At 36.6% G+C, this 20749-nt stretch overlaps 1 protein-coding gene across 7 annotated transcripts in view; it reads left to right on the forward strand.

Annotated features, from left to right (window-relative positions):
* The window catches only part of TEAD1 (TEA domain transcription factor 1), a 294259-nt gene extending 277775 nt beyond the window's left edge, over nt 1-16484 (forward strand). For all 7 annotated transcript variants that reach the window (XM_023506271.2, XM_031943071.1, XM_023506274.2 and 4 more), the window contains 3 exons: nt 5258-5398; nt 13066-13218; nt 15388-16484. In XM_023506271.2, coding sequence (XP_023362039.1) covers nt 5258-5398; nt 13066-13218; nt 15388-15501 — 408 coding nt within the window. In that variant the 3' untranslated portion in view covers nt 15502-16484. The remainder of the gene's footprint in view (nt 1-5257; nt 5399-13065; nt 13219-15387) is intronic.
* Nucleotides 16485-20749: the final 4265 nt, after the last annotated feature.

Raw genomic sequence — 20749 nt, forward strand, 5'->3', positions numbered from 1 at the left:
CTTGCTTGGACAATATGGCAACCATAATCTGGGCTCTGGTTCTTGACCCAGTCCCGTTTCCGGGAAATTGCATCATAGGCCTAGAAATTCTTTCCTCACTGATTAACTGAGCAGAGTAGTTTGAAAACACATTTCAATGAATACATTTTCCTGAATGAACAAAATAACTGTTTTTATTTGTGATCTTTTCATTAAAACTAAGTAGTCTATCAAAATAATTTCTTTGTGTATTTCTATATCAAAACATAGAACATCTTATTCAAAACAATTTTATTCTCCTTTATCAGTATTTACTTCCTTAAAGAGCATTTTTTAAAAGTTATTGTCTGTATTTCTTCCTATATTCTTCCTTCTTTCTCCAAAACATCCATCTCTTATTTATAACATATGTCTGTATGTGTGTGGATGTATATATGTATGGGTACATATACTGTATATGAAGGAGAAGAGAAAAAAAATTAGCAAAACTGTTTAGATGATTGAAAAAATCAAGTGCTATATTCAGCATTCCTCACTCGTGGACTCTCACACTGTGCCCTCCCAACACACACCTTTGCAAAGGGAAAGAATTGCGGATAAGTTTTCCCTTTGCAGTTTTACATCATTCAGTTTTGATTATTTGGGAGTTGTTCTCTCCATTTACAGTATTGTAGTCCTTGGGAATAGTGTTTTACTTGTCCTGCTTACTTTATGTGGCATCAGTTCATCAAAACCCTTCCATGCTTCTCTTCATTCATCATGTACATTGTTTTTTACAGCATATATAATGATAATATTCTATTATATCGGTATCCCACAATTTGTTGTACCACTCCCTCATTAATGGGCATTTGCTTTGTTTCCAGTTATCTGCTACCATAGAAATGGCAGGTATAAAAATTTTGGTGTTTATAGAATCTTTTTCTTAAAGTTATTATTGATATATATGTCTAAAAGTGGAATCTCTTAGTTGAATAGTATCATCATTTAAACATTTTATTTGCTTAATTCCAAATTGCTTTCCAAAATAGTTGTACCAGTGCACATCTCTACTAAGAGGGAATTAGTGTTCCTGTCTTTCAGTAGCTCCTTTACCACTGACTATAGCAGCTTTTGTCTTCATTGTTAAATTGCTAGGTGTGAGGTAAATAATTTTGTTTTTGTTTTTCTTTTACTATCAAGATTATGTGATAATTTTTAAGATTATTGGAACATCCTTTCTAATGGTGTTAATAGTTTGCATTTCTTTCTTTTGATAATTTAATAATAATTTGTTCATATCCTTCTGCGACTTCTATTGGATAAAAGCTTTTGGTCTTATATGTTTGTTAATTTCCTATATGTCTGAGATATCATATTTTTTGAAATGTTTAAAACAAGCTTTTTTCTAATTAACTTCTTCCCTTCTTAAGCTACTCACATTAATCTTATTAATGAAAAAGATGTTCAGTTTCATGTAAGCTGAATTGTTTATTTACATTTTGCAATTATCGATCCCTTTTTTAGTTAAAAATTAACCCCCTATCCATAACTGTGAAAAATACCTGATCTATTCTTCTTTTAGTTTTTGATAGCATTCATTTTGAGTTTATTGTCATATGTGGTGTTAGTTGTTAATTTAAACTTAATTTCTGCCAAGACTATTGTCCACTTTTCCTAATATTTTTAGAAATAGCTTTGTCATATATATTATAAAAGTTCTTTCCTTGGTCATTTATGTATGGGGATTTATTTTATACTAGCTTATCAAATTTATTAATTCAGAAAATCCTAGGGAATTTTAGGCAATGCTAAGAAATAGCTATGAAAAAGTATCAGGAAAAGAAATTAACTACAAAATACATAAATATCAGGAAGTTTATTTACCAAGGCACAATCAATATGCATAAAAATACAAAAAGCTCTAAGAAATAAGTAACATCCTTAAATAATTAATGGAATAGTCAGTACTCATGGCTAGGTATATATAATATAATAAATTTAATATAATAGAATAATCTGATGAAAATGATAATTTGACTTCACAGATTTAGTGTCTTAGCAATCAAAATATTAGGAGGAAAAGAATACAGAATTAGTTAGAATATAACAGTTCATTTGGAGGAACAAAAGATCTAGCATATCAAAGGGAATTTTATTTAAAAAGTGGGAATGAAGAAGAAACAACACTTCTGGTCTTTAAAATTCTAATTATGCCCAATTCTTTTTTTTTTTTTTTTAAACAAAGTAGGAAATTGAGTTAGGGAAGAGAGGAGAAAGGAAGGTTTGAAGAGACCAACCTGGAGTCACAGAGGTATTAAAAGTCTGAGAGGAGAATCAAATCCAAATCTTCCTAAATCTGGGTCCAACATTCTAAGACTGCACATAGTAGCTTTACAATTATGGTGGCTGTGCATGGGTTCTTAAACACAGCCTAACAGAAGTACAGGATTTTCTTTCTTTTTCTTTTAAAAAAACTGTATTTAATTTTTCCAAACACATGCAGAGATGGTGTTCAAATTCACTTTTGCAAAACCGTGTATTTTCCCTCTCTTCTTTCTTCCCTAGACAGCAAGCAATTCAATATAGGTTAAATATGTGCAGTTCTTCTAAACATATTTCCATATTTATTATGCTGCATAAGAAAAATCAGATCAAAAAGTGGGGGGAAGAAACATGAGAAAAGAAAAAAAATAGGCAGACAAACAAGAAGAACAGCAAAAAGCTTAACATAGTATGCTTTGTTCCACTTTCAATTTTCATAGTTCTTTGACTGGATGTGAATAATTTTCCATCCCAAATCTATTGGAATTGCCTTGAATTGTCTCATTGTTGAAAAGAGCCACATCCATCAGAGTTGATCATCACATAATCTTGCTGTTGCCATGTACAGTGTTCTCTGGTTCTGCTTCCTTCACTCAGCATCAGTTCATATAAGTCTTTCCAGGTCTGAAATCAACCTGCTCATCATTTTTTTATGGAACAATAATATTCCATTACATTCATATGCCATAGCTTTTTCAGTCATTCCCCAAATGATGGGTATCCAGTCAATTTCCAGTTCCTTGTTGCTACATAAAAGACTGCCACAAATGTTTTTGCACAGTACATGATTTTCTAAACACATTTTATTGGTAAAGGCAAAAACAACTTAGGGAACTATGAAAACTTCTATAATTTTGCTCCTACATAATGACCCCCTGGATTGCTGCAACAATTTATTTGATGTCTCGAACAATGGCTTTTTTTATTTGTTTGTTTTTTATTGTAGTCAGGCATGTAGCTTCTTAACTACAAAGTTGTTTCACTTTGGACATTAGCTTTTGGGAGAATTTTTAGTTTCATTGAAAATTCAAAATATGGCGAGGAACTCGAAATGGATTGTCTTTCTAACGGAGAAAGATGCTAGGAGCTACAAAACCAATAAACCTGTCCCAAAGGTTTAGAATATTTGGTTTGTAATCATTTAGAATTAAAGGAATTAATATGTTCATTAAAAACAAAGGATGCTGATCATTTCCTTTATACTGAAGGAATTCTCTGATTTTTTTTTTTTTTTTTCAGGAGACTTAAGCATACACATGATAGCACAAGTGTGAATTCCAGGCAGTTTATGTGTGTCCTTTGGGAACCACCACTAGAAGGTCAAGTCAAGGGAATTTTAAAGATGTATGGTGTATCTGAATTTGAGGACATTTAGTGATATCTCCTGATAGTGTCTATGAATGAAATGGAGAGAAATAGAAAGTGAATAACAGCATGGTTCACTGAAGAATCTTTGGATGACTGAACCCAAAGAATGTTTATTTAACACTACTGAATAATTTTGATAGTTCCCACTATGTTCTGCTCCAAACAGGTCAGAGAAGTGATATTCTTAGAATAGTCTCCATACTATTATATACTAAGGGAAGCAGATAAAATGCTAGATCCATATTCACAAAGGCCCAAGTTTAAATCTGTCTTTAGACAATTACTAGATATGTCATCCTGCGTAAGTCACTTAACATCTGCCTCAGTTTGCTTACTTTAAAACAGAATAATAGTACTTACTTCCTTTGGATGGTGTGAGAATCAGATAATACAGTGTTTACAAAGTATTTCAGAAACATTAAAATGCCATAGAAATTAAAGATTTTTTTTAAAAAGCATATTTTTTCAAAGCGTAAGGCAGTCATATTAAAAAAAAAGTCAGGAAAAACAGGGTGGTGACAGTTAGTGAGGTATTTTAAATAATATGCTAAAGAATTTATGTTTGATCCCAAAGATAAAATAATGAGCCACTAATGCCTTTTGAGCTGAGCAAGTGATGCCTTATCACACTTGTGCTTTGGAGGTATTTCTTTGACTGTGGAAGAGAATGGATTGGAGAAGGGAAAGGCTAGATTCAGGGTGACCAGGGAAGTGACTATTGCTAATAGTTCTGGAGAGAGAGAGAGATGATGATGAAAGTCTGATGTGGGATGGTTAGAATGAAGGGAAAATAAAGAATTATGAATAAAAGAGCTATTGGGGAATTCGAATCAATAAAATTTGACAAGCAATTGGATTAGAGGAAGTTAAAAAAGAGTGAAACATTGAGGATGACTCAAATTGCAGAGCCTGGGTACCCTCAACAGAAGCAGGAAAACTAGTAGGAAGGGTGGATGCAGGGCTTGAGTTCTATTTTGGATTTTGAGTTTGAGATATCTGTGGGATCTTCCATTGGAACGGTCCTGCAGGCAGTTAAGAGATGTGGGAATGGAGCTCTTGAGAGATGTGGTATTAGGAATTATCTGCATAAAATCCATAGGAGCTCATGATTCCATGAATTGTAGCTTGAAGAAAAGAGAATTGAGCACGAAGCTTCCATTTCTGTTTTCCTTCGCTGTAGGCATCTGCGTGTGTGGAAGTTCTGATCTGGGTACCATTTTCTCCCATCATTGCTGTTGTTCTCAGCTACATTTTTGGATTTCAGATCATATTATGCTTCCTTAAATGAATTGGTATAGATCTTTTGAGAGTTCATTCACATGCTCTGTGAATTAAATTAAAAAAAAAAAAACAATCCAGGTGTATGTTATTTATTATTTCAAGGAAATATGACCAGTGCTGTCTTTAATAAAAAGAAAAATGATCCTCGGGTTATTGCAAATGTTTCTGGATGGGCCTGGCCTTTCATCTACTCTTCCCTTGTGGTTCCCATCTCCTCTCAATCATTTCCCACCCACCCCTCCATTTATTCAAAAGAGTTCATCGTTTCACATTGATGTTGCCTGATGACAAATTAATTCCCAATCTCTGTGACCCTTTCCCACAGGCGGATTTAAACTGCAACATTCAAGATGACACAGGGGCTTTCTATGGGGTAACCAGTCAGTATGAGAGTTCAGAGAATATGACCATCACCTGTTCTACCAAAGTCTGTTCATTCGGGAAGCAAGTAGTGGAGAAGGTAGAGGTAAGATGTTTCATTTCTTTTGGATGCAAAGCCTCTTTTTCTCCTTGTGGTTGTGGATAAAGGGACTTAATGTGAAAGGCAGAGGGTAAGGGATTTTTGTTTGGCTTTTTGTGGTGGTGAGGGGGCAGTTTGATCTCATTCCTCTTCCTTCCTTTCACTGTCATCCATTCATTATTTCTAAGAGAGCTTTGTAAAGCCCCTAGGAGAATCAGACCTGGAAGTCTCTGTGACTAAGGTGTCCCTAATCTGCGGTCCCTATATTCCACATGTGGTAAAGCTGAAATTAACCCCCAGGACATTGCTTAGGTTAACAATTGTTGGCTTTGCCAAGACTCCAGATGGAAGGGGGCAGCTAGGGACTTCTGCTACCTGTGGCTTCAGGAGAGCCATCACAAGATGATAATTCAGCCATTAAAGAGCCATTTCCTGAAATATTCCCATTTGAATCTTCTACAGTTACATCTGATTTTCCAAAATGATTCACAGGGGATAAAAATAGATTTCATTTTTTCACCAGTATCAGAAGCCTGTCAGTGTCTGTCTGCCTCTTGTTTTGAGATTTACATCCCCAGGGACCAAACCATTGTATTTTTTCCCCTCATTTAATGATCTATTGATATTTTTTGTTTCTTACATTGTAGTCATTTCCCAATAATTCTGCTTCCCTTCCCAACTTCCCCTCCCCCCAATAAAAGCCATCCTTTATAATGAAGAAAAACATTTCATGAAATCCAGCAGACACACCATTTGTAATCTTCTGCTTTTTAATGGAGAACATGTAAGTGGGTTTCATCAACCAGGACCAAAGTCCATTATATTTCTCTTTGTAGATGAGCCACTGATCTTTGTATAAATTTTAGTTATAATGATAATATCTAGCATTAGTGTAGAGTTTTCACATTTGCAATATGCTTTTCCTATTTTTATTTCATTTGATCCTCACAACAACCCCAGGCTGATATTAGCTCTATTTTACAAATGGGAAAACTGAGGCAGACGGAGGTTAATTAACTTGAACAGAAATATCTGATGCCATATTTAAACTCGGCTCTTCCTGACTCTGGATCCAGCTGTCTGTCCTCCACCTTAGCTGTTGATTTTTGTCCTGTGTCAGTCTTTTGGCTGATGTTTACAGTACTAATATGTGCCCAGCCTCTGATGGGCCTGTGAAAGACACCTCTGCATTTAATGAGTCTCATTGGTGAGATGGAACAGTCTGCTATTAAGTGTTTGGTTATATGCTAGACACTGAATGGACTATGAGAGCTAAGAAAATAAATGTCTGTGCAGGTTTATCTAGTTTGGGAGCAAGAATTAGGAGAAGAGATGTGGCAGAAGAAGTGGAACCTGGTGGCAAACATGTCCAGCAGCTTTGAAGGATAAGGAGAGAGAAGGAAGAAGGGGATTCTAGGTGGTGGAGTATTAGGGAGGAGGAAAGCCTGGGGGTTTTATAGGTGTATAAAACTTCCAATGTGGAAACTTCCTTCACTTTCAAATGTAGAACAACAATTTGTCTCTTAGTCTATTAGAAGTACTAAGAAGCTTTGTTACTGCTCATAAGTATATATCAAAGGAAGGATTTTAATCCTGAGTTTTTCTGACTGCAAAGCTAGTTCTCTAACCATTATCTCATGCTAAATGAGCCAAGACAGAGTGACTGGACTGATCCAAGGCCGGAATCTTTTTTTTTCCAAATTTATTTTATTTAAAGAAATAGAATAAGCAAAAAGAAAAACAGAAAAGCAATACAAAACAAAATGAAATAAAACAAAAGAGAACATTATCATGTACCCAACAGAATATCAGGGAGGATTCGAAATATATAACAATAAATACCAGTTTTAAAAAAGTGTGTGTGTGTATTAATGAGTGTCTGTCTTTACTTCCTTGTAAATTGTTCTTGTGTTCTCTGCCTTGAACCTTGTTTACTTTATTCCTTTTTTCTCCCCTTTTATTTACTCTCACTGCCAAGCAGGCTATAGTTAAGAAGGGATATATTTATATATACCTATGTAGAGATATACCTACATGAACATACACATACCCTACATACACACATGTCTTTGCTATCCCTGCTGACTCATTAAATTCTGCTCTATTACTTGGCTTATTATTATTATTATATATTTTTTGTTGAGACCGTTGTGGTTACATGACTTGCCCAGGGTCACACAGCTAAGACGTGTTAAGTGTTTGAGCCCAGGTTTGAACTCAGGTCCTCCTGACTTCAGAGCTAGTGCTCTCTCCACTGTATTTGGCTTATTATTACTCTCCCCACCCAGGGATCCCTCCTTTGTCTAATTCCTTCATCCTTTGCTTATTTCTTTATAGATTTTGGAGGGTATTAAACCCTTCATTGTATATATGTAATGTTGCCTATTGAAGCCATTTCTGATGTGAGTAGGTTTTCAGAACTACAAGCCATCTTTCCCCCTCTAATGCCTTTGTGTCTATTCTTCCTCTGCACCTCATTTGTATGATATAATTACTATTTTTACCTGTACTTTGTCATTCTTTCTTTTGAGCTACCCAATTGTTGATGTAAATCTTAAAAATAAAATATAGATTTCCCATGTTTAAAAAAAAAAATAAACAATTTGTCTACATTTAAACAGCTTGTCCATGTTGAGTTGCTTAAAATTTTCTTTTATATTGGCTCTTATATGTTAAATTTTTTGTTAAGTTCGGGTTTGGTTGATAGAAAGTCTTGCATGGCTCTTTGCAACAATGAGATGATTCAGGCCAGTTCCAATGATCTTATGATAGAGAGAGGACTGTGGGAGCTGAGTGTGGATCACAACAAAGTATTTTTTGTTGTTTGCTTACATTTTGTTTTCTTTCTCATTTTGTTTCGTTTTTGATTTGATTTTTCATATGTAGCATGATAATATATAAATATGTGTACATTTTTTGGATTTAACATATTTTAACATGTTTAACATATAGGGAAGCGAGGGAAAAATTTAGAACATGAGGTTTTGCAAGGTCAGTGTTGAAAAATTATCCATGCATATGTTTTGAAAATAAAAAGCTGTAATTTAAAATAAAAAAACAGTCCTGAAAATCTGCAAGTTTGTTGAATATCCATTTTTTCCTCATTGAAAATTATAGATAATTTTGCTGAATATGATATTTTTGGCCGCAGGCCTAATTCTTTTGATTCTCTGTAGATATGATTCCAAGACCTGTGATCTTTTATTGTAGCTGCTGAGAAATGCTGTATAATTCTAATTGTACTTCCAGCGTATTTGAATTGTTATTTTCTTGTTACTTGCAAAATTTTCTCTTTATCTGGGGTTTCAAAATTCGTCAATAATATTCCTGTGTTTTCCACAAAGGATCTCTTTGAGGTGGTGATCGATTAAACTTTTTTTTTTTTTAATTTCTACTTTCCCCTCATGTTCTTTCACTCCAGGACAATTTTCTAGGATATTTCCTGCATTATTGTGTCACGGTTCTTTTGGTCACAACTTTCTGGTAGTCCAATTATTTTTATATTTTTTCTTTTTAATTTATTCTCCAGATCTGTTGTTTTTTCTTATGAGATGTTTCACATTTGTTCTCATATTTTATAAATTTTTTTTTTTGGCTATTTCTTGGTCTCGTATAGTTTCACTGGCTTCCCCTTGTTTGATTTAATTATCAAAGAATTATTTTCATCTTTGAGACTCTATACCCCCTTTTCTAATTGGTTAGCTTTTTTTCCCCCATAATCTTTTTTCCCTTGGATGGTTTTAATTTTTTTCTTTAATTTTTCCTCAATGCCTTTCATTTGCTTTTTGAATTCTTTTTTGAGTTCTATAAATTCTCTCTGGGCAGGGAGCCATTTCACATTACTCTTTGGGGCAGCTTTTTTTTTTTTTTAAACTAAAGTGTCCTCTTCTGAATATGAATCCCAGTCTTCCCTGTTCCCATAATTTCAATCATGGGGTTCTTTCTTCTTTGCCAATTCATTTATTTTTATTAAGAGCTATTAGTAGTATAAGCATCTCTAATCGTGGGCTGGGAGGATGGTACCTCAAATTTTTCTTCAGCTCTCTGCTATGACCAAGACCAGAATTTGTGTTGAATAAGTAGTAACAGAAAATATGGAGAAGTGAAATGGGGTCCATATGACGGAAGAACTGAAACATCTAGATGGGGAGTTTGATATTGTTGTCAGGTACTGGCTGAGAACCAGAGGAGAGACAAGATAAGAGCATACTCTAAGAAAAATCAATCATGAAAGTATTTTTGGAGCTAGAAGAGTTTAGGAAGAGACCAGGAAGTCAGGTATGTCATTTAGAGTTCAGGTGCTTGGAAGTATTACTAGAGAGATAATATCAGTAAAGGAGAAGAAGGAATGCATATGAGAGATATGTAGAAGAAAGACTTCATGGCTAGATAAAAGGATAAAGGAATTGGAAAAGAATCAAAGATTGCTTGTTTTAAACTTGATTAATTATAAAAACTATTGAAATTAAGTGTTGATATATTGGATTAATTGCCATCTAGAGGAAGGGATGGGGAGAAAGAGGGAAAAATTTGGAACACAAGGTTTTGCAAGGATCAGTGTAGAAATATTATCCATGCATATGTTTTGAAAATAAAAATCTTTAATAATAAAAAAAGAAATTAAGTGTCAGTGTGAATAGTACAGACAGTGCCATTCTTGGACTCAGAAAAACTTAAGGGTCAGATCTCAATCCTACACTTACAAGATGTCTGGCAACTTCCCTGATCTATCATTGGGCCCCTTTTAAAGACTAAGTTGTAGAGCAGGTGTCCTTCATGGGTACAGGAAGTTTCCTATGCCAGTGAAATTATAGTTCTAGTTCACCCCTGCCACCAACCACCATGTAAATAAAGAAGCTTTTTTTGTTGGTCCCTTCTCTCCCATCCCCTGCTGGGCAAACACACCTGAGCAAACAGACCCTGGGCTAGGCAGATTTTTGTCAGCACCCATAATGTGCACATTTCTTAGATGATGGCCTCTCCACCATCAAGCTGGCCCACTAAAGCCAGATGCAGTTCCCCTCCCAGTTGCTAATGACTTGCTGTCTATCCATAGCCAAGCTGCTTCATAGGTTCTCAGAGCTGATATAAGGCTAGTCCCCCATGCACATGGTCAAAAAAATCTCCTTTTCAATGTCCCCAACATTCCCCTCTTTTAAATGAAGATCTTCAGTAAGGAGAGAGTCAACTTCCAAGATGTTTTTTTCTAGACTGAACCTTTGTCTCTCTCCAAATGTTCTCCAGCTCTCTCACTAACCTAGTCCTAATCAACATCTCCTAGATAAATTTATAGAAGGATGGAGCTTTGTTCTATCCTTCCTAAAATGTGATGCTTGGGATCAAGCTAGGGTGATGTGTAACAGAAATGTCCCTTCCCTTATTATGGATGCTTTACTTCTCTTACCTAGATAACGCCAGATGTTTTCAATATCATATCACATTTAACTAACTTATAAGGCCCACTTCTCCAACTTTTAAATGAAATTACTAGATGGTATCTCTAGGTCCCTTTCAAATGTAACATTTATAACATTTTTTGGTAATCTCTGAGTTCAAGTAGGACTTTCTGGTCACTTTATTCTTATTTTAAATAGCCAGTCAACAAACATTTGTTGAATATTCACTCTGTAATTTCTTATGCTAGGCCATCTGGAAGATGCTGCTCAAAACTATATTTTCCAACAGGATAAATGCTCATGTTCTGGTCCAACCCAGAATCTAAAGATATATATTTTTAAAAAGAAAAAGAAAACAGTACCCAGCCAGTTCATCAAGTACTTGTAGAGTGTCTTATCATTAAAAATAATTAGAATATGAGGTAATAAGTGGTAACTACTAGGGAAAAGGTACAACCTAAATGCTATAAAAGTTTAGAGGAGGGAAAGATGATTTCTGCCTGGGGAGATCAGGGAAGTCTTCTTAGGGGTAAAATTTGACCTAGGCCTTGATAGATAAGAAAAAGACTTAACAGGCAGAAATGGTGCTAGGACCACCAAGAAGACAACAAAAATACAAAATCAAGACATTGTAGAATTTCAGAGAAATTATTTTGGTTGTAATGGCAGTTTCATATCAGAAAGGGCAGAGTCATAGAGGAACCTAGTTCTGGTGATCTATATTTTCCAGGCAAAGGAGAATTCCTGATATAATCAGAGCATTGCTTATATCTCTTCTGAAAGCTCCCAATTCCCTTGGGGAATCTATATCACATATAGAAGATGACTGTTGGAATTTGTTGTTGTTTCGTCATTCACTCATATCCCAACTCTGATTCCATGGACCATGGACTTTTCTATCCTCCATTCTTTCTGTCTAAGTTTATGCTTGTTGCTTCCATTATCCCATCCATCTCATCCTCTTTCATCCCCTTCTCCTTTTGCCTTCAATCTCAGCCAACATCAGGGTCTTTTCCAATGAATCCTATTCTCTTATTTTTTTTTTTACGTTAAATCCAATATATACATACATATACAATTATCTTGCTGCACAAGAAAAATCAAATCAAACAGGGAAAAAAATATGAGAAAGAAAACAAAATGCAAGCAAACACCAAAAAAAGAGTGAAAATGCTATATTGTGGTCCACACGCAGTTCCCATAGACCTCTCCTTGGGTGTTGATGGCTCTCTTTATCACAAGATCATTGGAACTGGCCTGAATCATCTCATTGCTGGAAAGAGTCATGCTCATCAGAATTGATCGTCATATAGTCTTGTTGCTGTGTACCATGATCTCTTGGTTCTTCTCATTTCACTCAGCATCAGTTCGTGTAAGTCTCTCCAGGCCTTTCTGAAATCCTCCTGCTGGTCATTTCTTACAGAACAATAATATTCCATAATATTCATATACCACAATTTATTCAGCCATTCTCCAACTGATGGGCATCCACTCAGTTTCCAGTTTCTGGCCACTACAAAGAGGGCTGCCACAAACATTCGTGCACATACAGGTCCCTTTCCCTTCTTTAAGATCTCTTTGGGATATAAGCCCAGTAGTAACACTGCTGGATCAAAGGGTATGCACAGTTTGATAACTTTTTGAGCATAGTTCCAAATTGTTCTCCAGAATGGCTGGATGTGTTCACAGTTCCACCAACAATGCATCATTGTCCCTGCTTTCCCACATCCCTTCTAACATTCCATATTATCTTTCCCTGTCATTCTAGCCAATCTAACAGGTATGAAGTAGTTTCTGTCTTCTTATCATATAAGCTTCAGTATTTGTTCTTTTAATGAAGAGTCTGAATTAATTATCTTAGTAATAATTAATTATCAAAGTATTGACTGATCTGATCTCCTTGTTTGTAGGTAAGTGTGGATGAGTGCATCTGAGATACCTCAGGTACCACACAAAGTTGTTATGAGGGTTGAAGATAATATATATAAGCATGACAAACCTATATGTAGATAAAGTTTCCTGTCAATACTGCTTGAGACCCTTTGTAGTGAGGTGTTTATTTGGAGTTAGTGCTGAGGGGGAATAAACGGCTATCTAGTACTTGAGGAAGAGCAATGCATTGATGGCATTTACCTGTGATCTTTCCTACCACCATTCACCCACATATCCCCTCACACACACACACACTCTTTCCTCCTATGAGACAATTCAAAAATCATTCAGCTGTTGAATGCATTTTTAAATTTACAGAAATCTTTTTTTTTCTTCCCCTCTCAGACGGAATACGCAAGGTTTGAGAATGGCCGATTTGTGTATAGAATAAACCGCTCTCCAATGTGTGAATATATGATCAACTTCATCCACAAGCTCAAGCATTTACCAGAGAAGTATATGATGAACAGTGTGTTGGAAAACTTTACAATTTTGTTGGTAAGGGGTTAACTTTTTTCCAGAGATATAGAATAATTTCTTTTATTCTTTCCCACTCCCTCCTAGTTTTTTTGGAAGAGAAAGGCCAAAGTTTGGTCTATTAAATGGGGGAAATGAGGCTGCTGCTGACTTCCCTGAGTTGTTTCTAAAAGAAAGTTTCAGAAGCCATTAAACAACAACAAAACAGCTTGAATTTACATAGCAATTTAATATTTGCAACATTTACTTAAATTATTCCACATAAATTTATAAGTTTATATAAATTTTCCCATTTGATCCTTGGAGGTAGGTGCCATTATTATTGCCATTTTTGCAGAGGAAGAAACTGAATAACTTAGGTAATTTGACCAGTGTCACACAGCTAGGGTCTGAGGCAGTCTTCCTGACTCTGAGGACCCACAAATGTAGCTTAGTGTGATGAGGGGATGGTCATAAGTTGTTTTTGAAGCATTGGAGGGCCAGGCTAGACCATTGAACCATACAATTAAGAAAGAAAGGAAGGAAGGAAGGAAGGAAGGAAGGAAGGAAAGAATCTTATAGATGCAGAGTCTGACGTTCAATTGGTTCAAAAGACCAACTTTAGAAATACAAGATGAGGAAGTCAGGCCTGGATGGCTGTTTTCCTCAAAAAGATATGTAAGTTTGGGTAGGTTGAACCCTTGTTTTGATAGACCAACCACAAAAGAATATAAGAAGCCTTGAAAGTCAGAAGAGAGCAAAATTATAAAGGACTTTGAACACTGAGCAAGGTCTTTTTATTTGACCCTGGAGGTGGATAGAAAGCTACTGGAATTTATTAAGTGGGACATGAGAGTTGTGCTTTAAATCCCAGCTTTTTAAATTGTGGTTTACAATCCCATATAGACTCTCCTAACTGAATGTGGTAAAATTATGATTTGTTATCAATAAATGTTTGATTTGTATAGTTATTTTATATTTTATATATCTCTATACCTGGAGTCATGGAAAAATTTCTTAGGCAAAAAGTGAGAAAATTTCAAGAAGCTCTGCTTTAGATAGATCACTTTGGTGGCTAGAGGAAGGATTGGAGTGGGGAAAGGAGGAAGACCCACCAGCAGCTATGGAAATTTTCCAGGTGTGATGGGATGAGTGTCTGCACCAGGGTTGGAGCAGTCAGAGGAAAGGGGGTGTATTTGAAAGATGTTGCAAAGATGCTGACCTTGACAGACCTTGACAACAACTTGGATATGGGGGTGAGAGATGATGAAGGGTCCAGGATATGAAACTGAAAGTCTAGAAGGATGGTTTTTCCTATGTAGTAAGAAGGAAGGTAGGAGAAAATTTTGGACATATTGAGTTTAAATCATATGTCGTAGCTTGACTGAAACAATTGTTGTTTGGCCTGAAGAAGAAAAGGTGTAGCAGAAAATTGAAAGTTCTCTCTAAGAATAAGAAGGATTGGATTTGACCCCCAAACATCAGACCTAGCTAGGAGCAATGGGTAGAAGTTATGGAGAGATTCAGATTTGATGTAAGTAGTAACATCTCGTGATTAGATCTGCTTCATGGAGTGTGATATGCTGGATATCTCTTCACTGGGATACCCTGGTGTATTCTCAACCTTGGATCCATGAACTTAATCTTTAAAAAAAAAAAAAAAAAAAGGATAATTATTGCTGTGTAATTGGTTGCTTTGTAATCCTGTGTATTTCATTCATATTTAAGTATAAACTTAAAAGCATAAGTCTGAGAAGGGATTCAGAGACTTCACCAAACTGCTAAAGTGGGGAGCCATGACTCACAAAAGATGGAAGTACCCATGATTTAGAGGGAGTTCTACTTGGCTAGGTCTGGATCAGATAGGAAGGACCCTTCCAATTCTGAGATTTTGTGTTCCCTAGAACATTATCCTTGTGTCCTTAGAAACCCTGTCCTTATAACCGTGTCCTTAGAAAAGCAGTACTACAGATGGGCCCATCATCAGGACAAAATCCTTTTTGCATAGTTCAGGTAGTTTACCTGAAACATCTCTTAAAGTTTCAGCCAAACCCTTCTCTTAGAGCAGATTATGTGACCATTGGCCAGAGCTTGCACATATTTGTTTTAAAACGATTGATGGTTATCATAGCACTGGGTGAATGGCATTTGAATTGTCGGATGCCCCTGTCACCAGCCTTCCTAACTATTTGTGTAATCTGTCTCTTACAGGTGGTAACGAACAGGGATACACAAGAAACCCTCCTCTGCATGGCCTGTGTATTTGAAGTGTCAAATAGTGAGCATGGAGCACAGCATCATATTTACAGGCTTGTAAAGGACTGAGCACGGTTATTTATATATACATATACACACACATACACACACACGTCATCATGAAACTACAGACTGTAAACCTCAGTACTAAGTGGCCGGGCCCCTGGCCCAGGGAAGCCCCCACGGTTTTCTAAATCCTGTCAGAGTCATTTTTCATGTGTTCATATATCATTGTAGCTGTGAAATTCTGGTACAGTTGTTAAAAAAACAATTCTTTCTAAAATGATATGTTCTTCAGATTTGTAACCCACAGTTCTTTGGGGAAGATGACACTTAAAAAGCTGAGGTCTCTATCTGGGAGACCTGTTTTTAATTGTGGTAAAAAATGTAAGACAGAAGCATTTGCCATGGGAAATTTACAGCATTTATACAAATGTATTTAGTTTTTTTCTTCCAACATAAAATACTTGTTTTAAGATGCAAGTAAAATTAAAAGTGAAACTTTAAGTATAAATGTAAAGAGTACACAAAGTGAAGAAACTTTAGAATATCTTTGTAACTAATTAGGGTGAAACGAATGTAATTCACTAAATTATTTTTTAAACAAAACCTTTTTTTTTCCTTTTTGAAACCAAATGTTACAATGTAGCCTTAAGAAATGCTTGGTAGGAAGACCCTAATGAGGCAAAATTGTATTTTTTTCCTCACCATTTAAAACTAATTCTCTAATCCATTAAACATCTGAACAGGTATTGCAAAGAAAGAAACTGTCATCCCTTATACATAACATATAGAGTGTATTTAAAAATATAAAAATTGTATTGTACTAATATGAAGATTTGATTATTTAATGAAAAAGATGGCTTGTTTTGCAATAAGTAGGTAAATACTGAAATTTTAAACTTACATTGTAGTTGTGTGTGCAGTTATATTTTATATGGACAACTAAATTTTCTATTAATTTGAGTTGAATTTGAAACACTGAAATTATTAGTAACAAAATAAGAGTTTTAAAAAAAAAATTGGCATGAATACTGCACTGTTAGCTGCAGGGTAGAGAGAGGACTGTGGTGGGAAAAAGATTTCATAGACCAAATTCCAAAAGGCTCATCTGCTTTAGTATCACTGCCACCCAGAACATCACAGACCCACCTGAGCTTTTCTAACAGATCCACTTTCATTTGAATATCTAAAGTCCTTGAATGGACAAGCAAGAGACATTTTCTGAACATCTCTTCAAGCCCTTTGATTCTATGTGTTGACTAAATCCCTCAAGGTTTGGGCATGCCATTTGTGACTAACTTTGGTGTATTTGTTCATGCTCATTCTTTTGAAACAAGCTCATTTGAAGGTTCTTGTTGGAATCCTAGTGTCAACTTCTCTCAAAGCCTCTCGCGTCATCTCCTACTCAGTTGCCTAGAGAACTGCCTCTTTGGGTTATAGACATCAAGGATTGTTTCCATTCTATCCCTCTAGATAAGGAGGATATGAAAAGATTTGCCTTTTCAGTGCCCAGTGTTAATTTAGCTGAGCCTTATAAAAGATATGAATGGACAGTTTTGCCACAGGGAATGAAAAATAGCCCTACTTTGTGTCAAATATATGTTGCTGCTGCTCTTACTCCAGTGAGAAAAGCATTTCCAAAGGTAATATTGTTGCATTATATAGATGATATTTTGGGGTGTGCACCTGAGGAACAAAAGTTAGAAGCATGTCTACAAAAGACCATAGAAACACTAAGAAACTACAAACTTCATATCGCTACGGAAAAAATTCAAAGGCATGCTCCTTTTCAATATTTAGGATATGAAATATATCCTAAGGCACTTACAGTACAAAAACTGTCTTTAAGAACAGAGAAGTTAAATACTTTGAATGATTTCCAAAAATTAATATGAGATATGCAATGGATGCGTCCAGTACTAGGCTTAGCTACCAATCAATTGCAACCCTTATATGACGTTTTAAGGGGAGACACTGCTTTAAATTAACCACACCGGCTTTCAAAAGAAGCTGGAGAGGCTTTGAGAGAAGTTGACACTAGGATTCCAACAGGTTCTTGATTTCCCTCTTCAAATGCTCAGATACATTCAGCAGTTAGAGTTGGTAGGGAGAGTGAGGACCTCACTTGGATTCTTTCTATTCTGATATTATATATTTCATTAAAAGACCCAGATTATAAAGCATGGTGCTTTCCATGCTTCCCACCTCCTTTTTTTCCTCCTTTCCTTCCTTCTTTCTTTCCTTTCTTTCCTCTCTCCCTTCCTTCCTCCTTCCTTCCCTCCTTTCCTTCCTTCCTTTAGTCCCTTCCTTTCATCTTTTCTCTCCCTCCATTCCTTCCATCTTCTCTTCCATCATTCTTTCTTTCCCTTTGTTCCTTCCTCCCTTCTTTTCTTTTCCCTTCCCTCCCTCCTCCCCCTCCTTCCATCCTTTTTTACTTTCTCCATTCATCTCTCTCTCCTTTCATTCCCTCCTTCCTTCCTTCCCTCCCTTTCTCCCTTCCTTCCTTTCTTCTTTCCTCACTCCTTCCTTCCCTCTCTCCCTCTTTCTTTCTCTCTTCTCTCTCTTCTTCCTTTTCCTCCATCTCTCCCTTCCTCTCTTCTTTCTTCCTCTCTTCCTTCCCTCTCTCCCTCCCTTACTTTCTCACTTCCTCCATTCCTTCATTTTTTCTTTCCTTGTTTTTTCTTCCTTCCATGTTTACTGAATGCCAGTTTTCCATCACTTATTGTCACCCAGATAAAAACTGCTTCACAGCTACAGGGTACAACCTCTTACCCAAACCTGCCATAAGAGACAGATTGAGAGGTGGAATAGGCCTTAGTCATCTGACTCTGCCCCAAATCTTTCCTTTTACAAATGAAGAACCTGAGACCCAGAAAGACCAAACGCCTGTCCTGACATCAATCAGCTAGTATGTATCAGAGTCAAGATTTGAACTCGGGTCTCTTTTCCTAGCACAACATATATTTCACCAAAATGTGTGCATTTTGTCCCTGGGAAGACAAGATGGAATCTGGCATATAGTGCTGAACTATGGGGGCTCCTGTGTGAACTGCAGTCCCTTACAGAGCTTATAACTCAGTTTAGGCCAGATCCAGATGTTGTCCTTATTCCTATTCCCAGGGCCCATTTGGCCCATTCACAGCTGCTCACAGGTGGCCCTTTATTTTAAGGCTGTGTGTGTCTTTTTGGATTACATCTTCTTAGCCTGTGACTGAGTAGCTGCTCCCAAAATAAAGTGTGCCACAAGTCTTTGTGCAACTTTAAGCTTTAATAACTTGAAAGTGAATCAAGACTTTTGGTATCTTGCCCACCTTCTTCCCATGGTGGTCCCATTGCCCTCTCAGACAGTTATGCCTGAAGGGAGCCATATGCGATTTGTGTGGCCCACAAGCAGGAAGGATATTTCAATCTATTTTTCAAAGCTTGCACACACATATACGCACCCACACACATAATCCCACCAAGATTTAGAAATGTCATATAGTGGTACTAAATAGAGGGAATTAAAAAAAAAAAAACCAACAAACAGCCAAACAAACCACTCCTTGGTATCCCAAACCTCTCCTGTCAGATTCAAAGCTCCCTAGTCACAGTTGTTTACATGCAGGCATCTCATTCTCAACATAATTGTATGATAAATTGCTTAGGTGGTTTTTGACATGGATTCCACCTCTATGTTTCTTCTGCCCTTAAACCTTTGTTTGGGGCTTTGCTGTGTTATCAGTGAGTGGATTTGGGATTGCTTTTTGCTTAAAAACACTGATAATTCTTATCCCATTTAAAATTTTGGGTGGTTTTTTTTTTTTTTTCTTAATCCTTTATTTTTTAAAAGCTAAAGCTTTCTCTCATCCTGTACTTCTTAATAGTAAGGCTTAGATCTTTTGTATGTGCTGTGGCTCCTTTCAGCAGCAGCTTCTGTGTCTCTTCCATCTCTTCCTAGCAATCCATCCTTTCCTAAATCTGCTTGGAGGGAACTACAGAATTTTATCTGAGGCCCTCTTGCAAATTCTCCTTGATTGTCTCTTCCTTCTGGAATCCTCAAACTATGGCCCGCGGGCCAGATGCAGCATCTGAGGACATTTATCCCCTCACCCAAGGCTATGAAGTTTCTTTATTTAAAGGCCCACAAAACAAAGTTTTTGTTTTTACTATAGTCCGACCCTCCACAGTCTGAGGGACAGTGAACTGGCACCCTATTCAAAAAGTTTGAGGACCCCTACTCTATAGTATTCTGGTTGTAGTACTAAAAACCTCCAGGAATGAGACCCAAGTGATAACTGGTTCTCCTAAACTTTGGTCCTCTCTATTTTCAGGGCCTTCCCATGCCAATTTTCACCAGGGAGTGTGGGGCCTCTTCTGTTTTCTGAAGTGAAATGTAATGACAAAAGGGCACTAAGTTGGACAGTGTAACTCCATTCCTCTTTGTTTTTCTGAAAGACCCAGAATAAAAACCAGAGACTGCTTTGGAGATTGTCTTAAACAGAATATCTAATAAAGCGCTAATAAAGCTTTCTGGTCCATAAAGCTAGGAAGCCCAGAGGTCACCCTCTATTCTAAATGTTTCCCAACCTATACTAGACTGATTGATCTCATGGGAGGAGTGATGGGGACCTGGGAAGAAAGAAATAGGAGTTGTTGTGAGCCCTGGAATGCAGAAAGCAGGACACTAAGCAGATCTGCTTAAGTTTATGTATTTTATGAATTAAAAGCCTTTAGTAATAAATATTTTCTTGCTTGTATTTTGAAAACAATGATTTGGCCTAAGTCACCATTTTACAAAAAGAAATAAGAACTTGCCCATCAGAGCTGGGACTATGGTGTGCAGATCCCCTTCTGGCCCAGTAGCCTTATCATTATACATGTGCCCAAACTGTGATCTCAAGCCTTCTGAGCTGGTCTGATCAGCCTCAGTTGTAGGCACTGTACTTTGACCCTAACATAGTGATGTCATTTTGGTTCTCTTCAAGCACAAAGGACAATAGCCAACAAAAGTTGCCATATCCTGGCTTCAGGGCTATCATAGCAGAGGTAGAAAGGAAATAAGGATTAGAAAAAATCTATAGCTATTCAAACTGGAGAAACCATCTCATCCAACAATTCCCTCCACCCATTTTATAGATGAGGAAACTAAGGAACCAGGTAGAGATTCAATTCCTGTTCGTCTTTCCTGGGACAACTTCTTTACTCATTATCTTCTTGCTCCCCTTAAGTCCTGTTCCCTTCCTAATAGAAATGGTGAATACTTGGGCTTCCCATCATCCACGCTCATTTTTAGTCCTTTCTCTTCATCATCCCTTCCATTGTTCCTCAGAGC

Source organism: Sarcophilus harrisii, chromosome 6 (genome assembly GCF_902635505.1).
Source record: "Sarcophilus harrisii chromosome 6, mSarHar1.11, whole genome shotgun sequence".
Taxonomy (NCBI): Eukaryota; Metazoa; Chordata; class Mammalia; order Dasyuromorphia; family Dasyuridae; genus Sarcophilus; species Sarcophilus harrisii.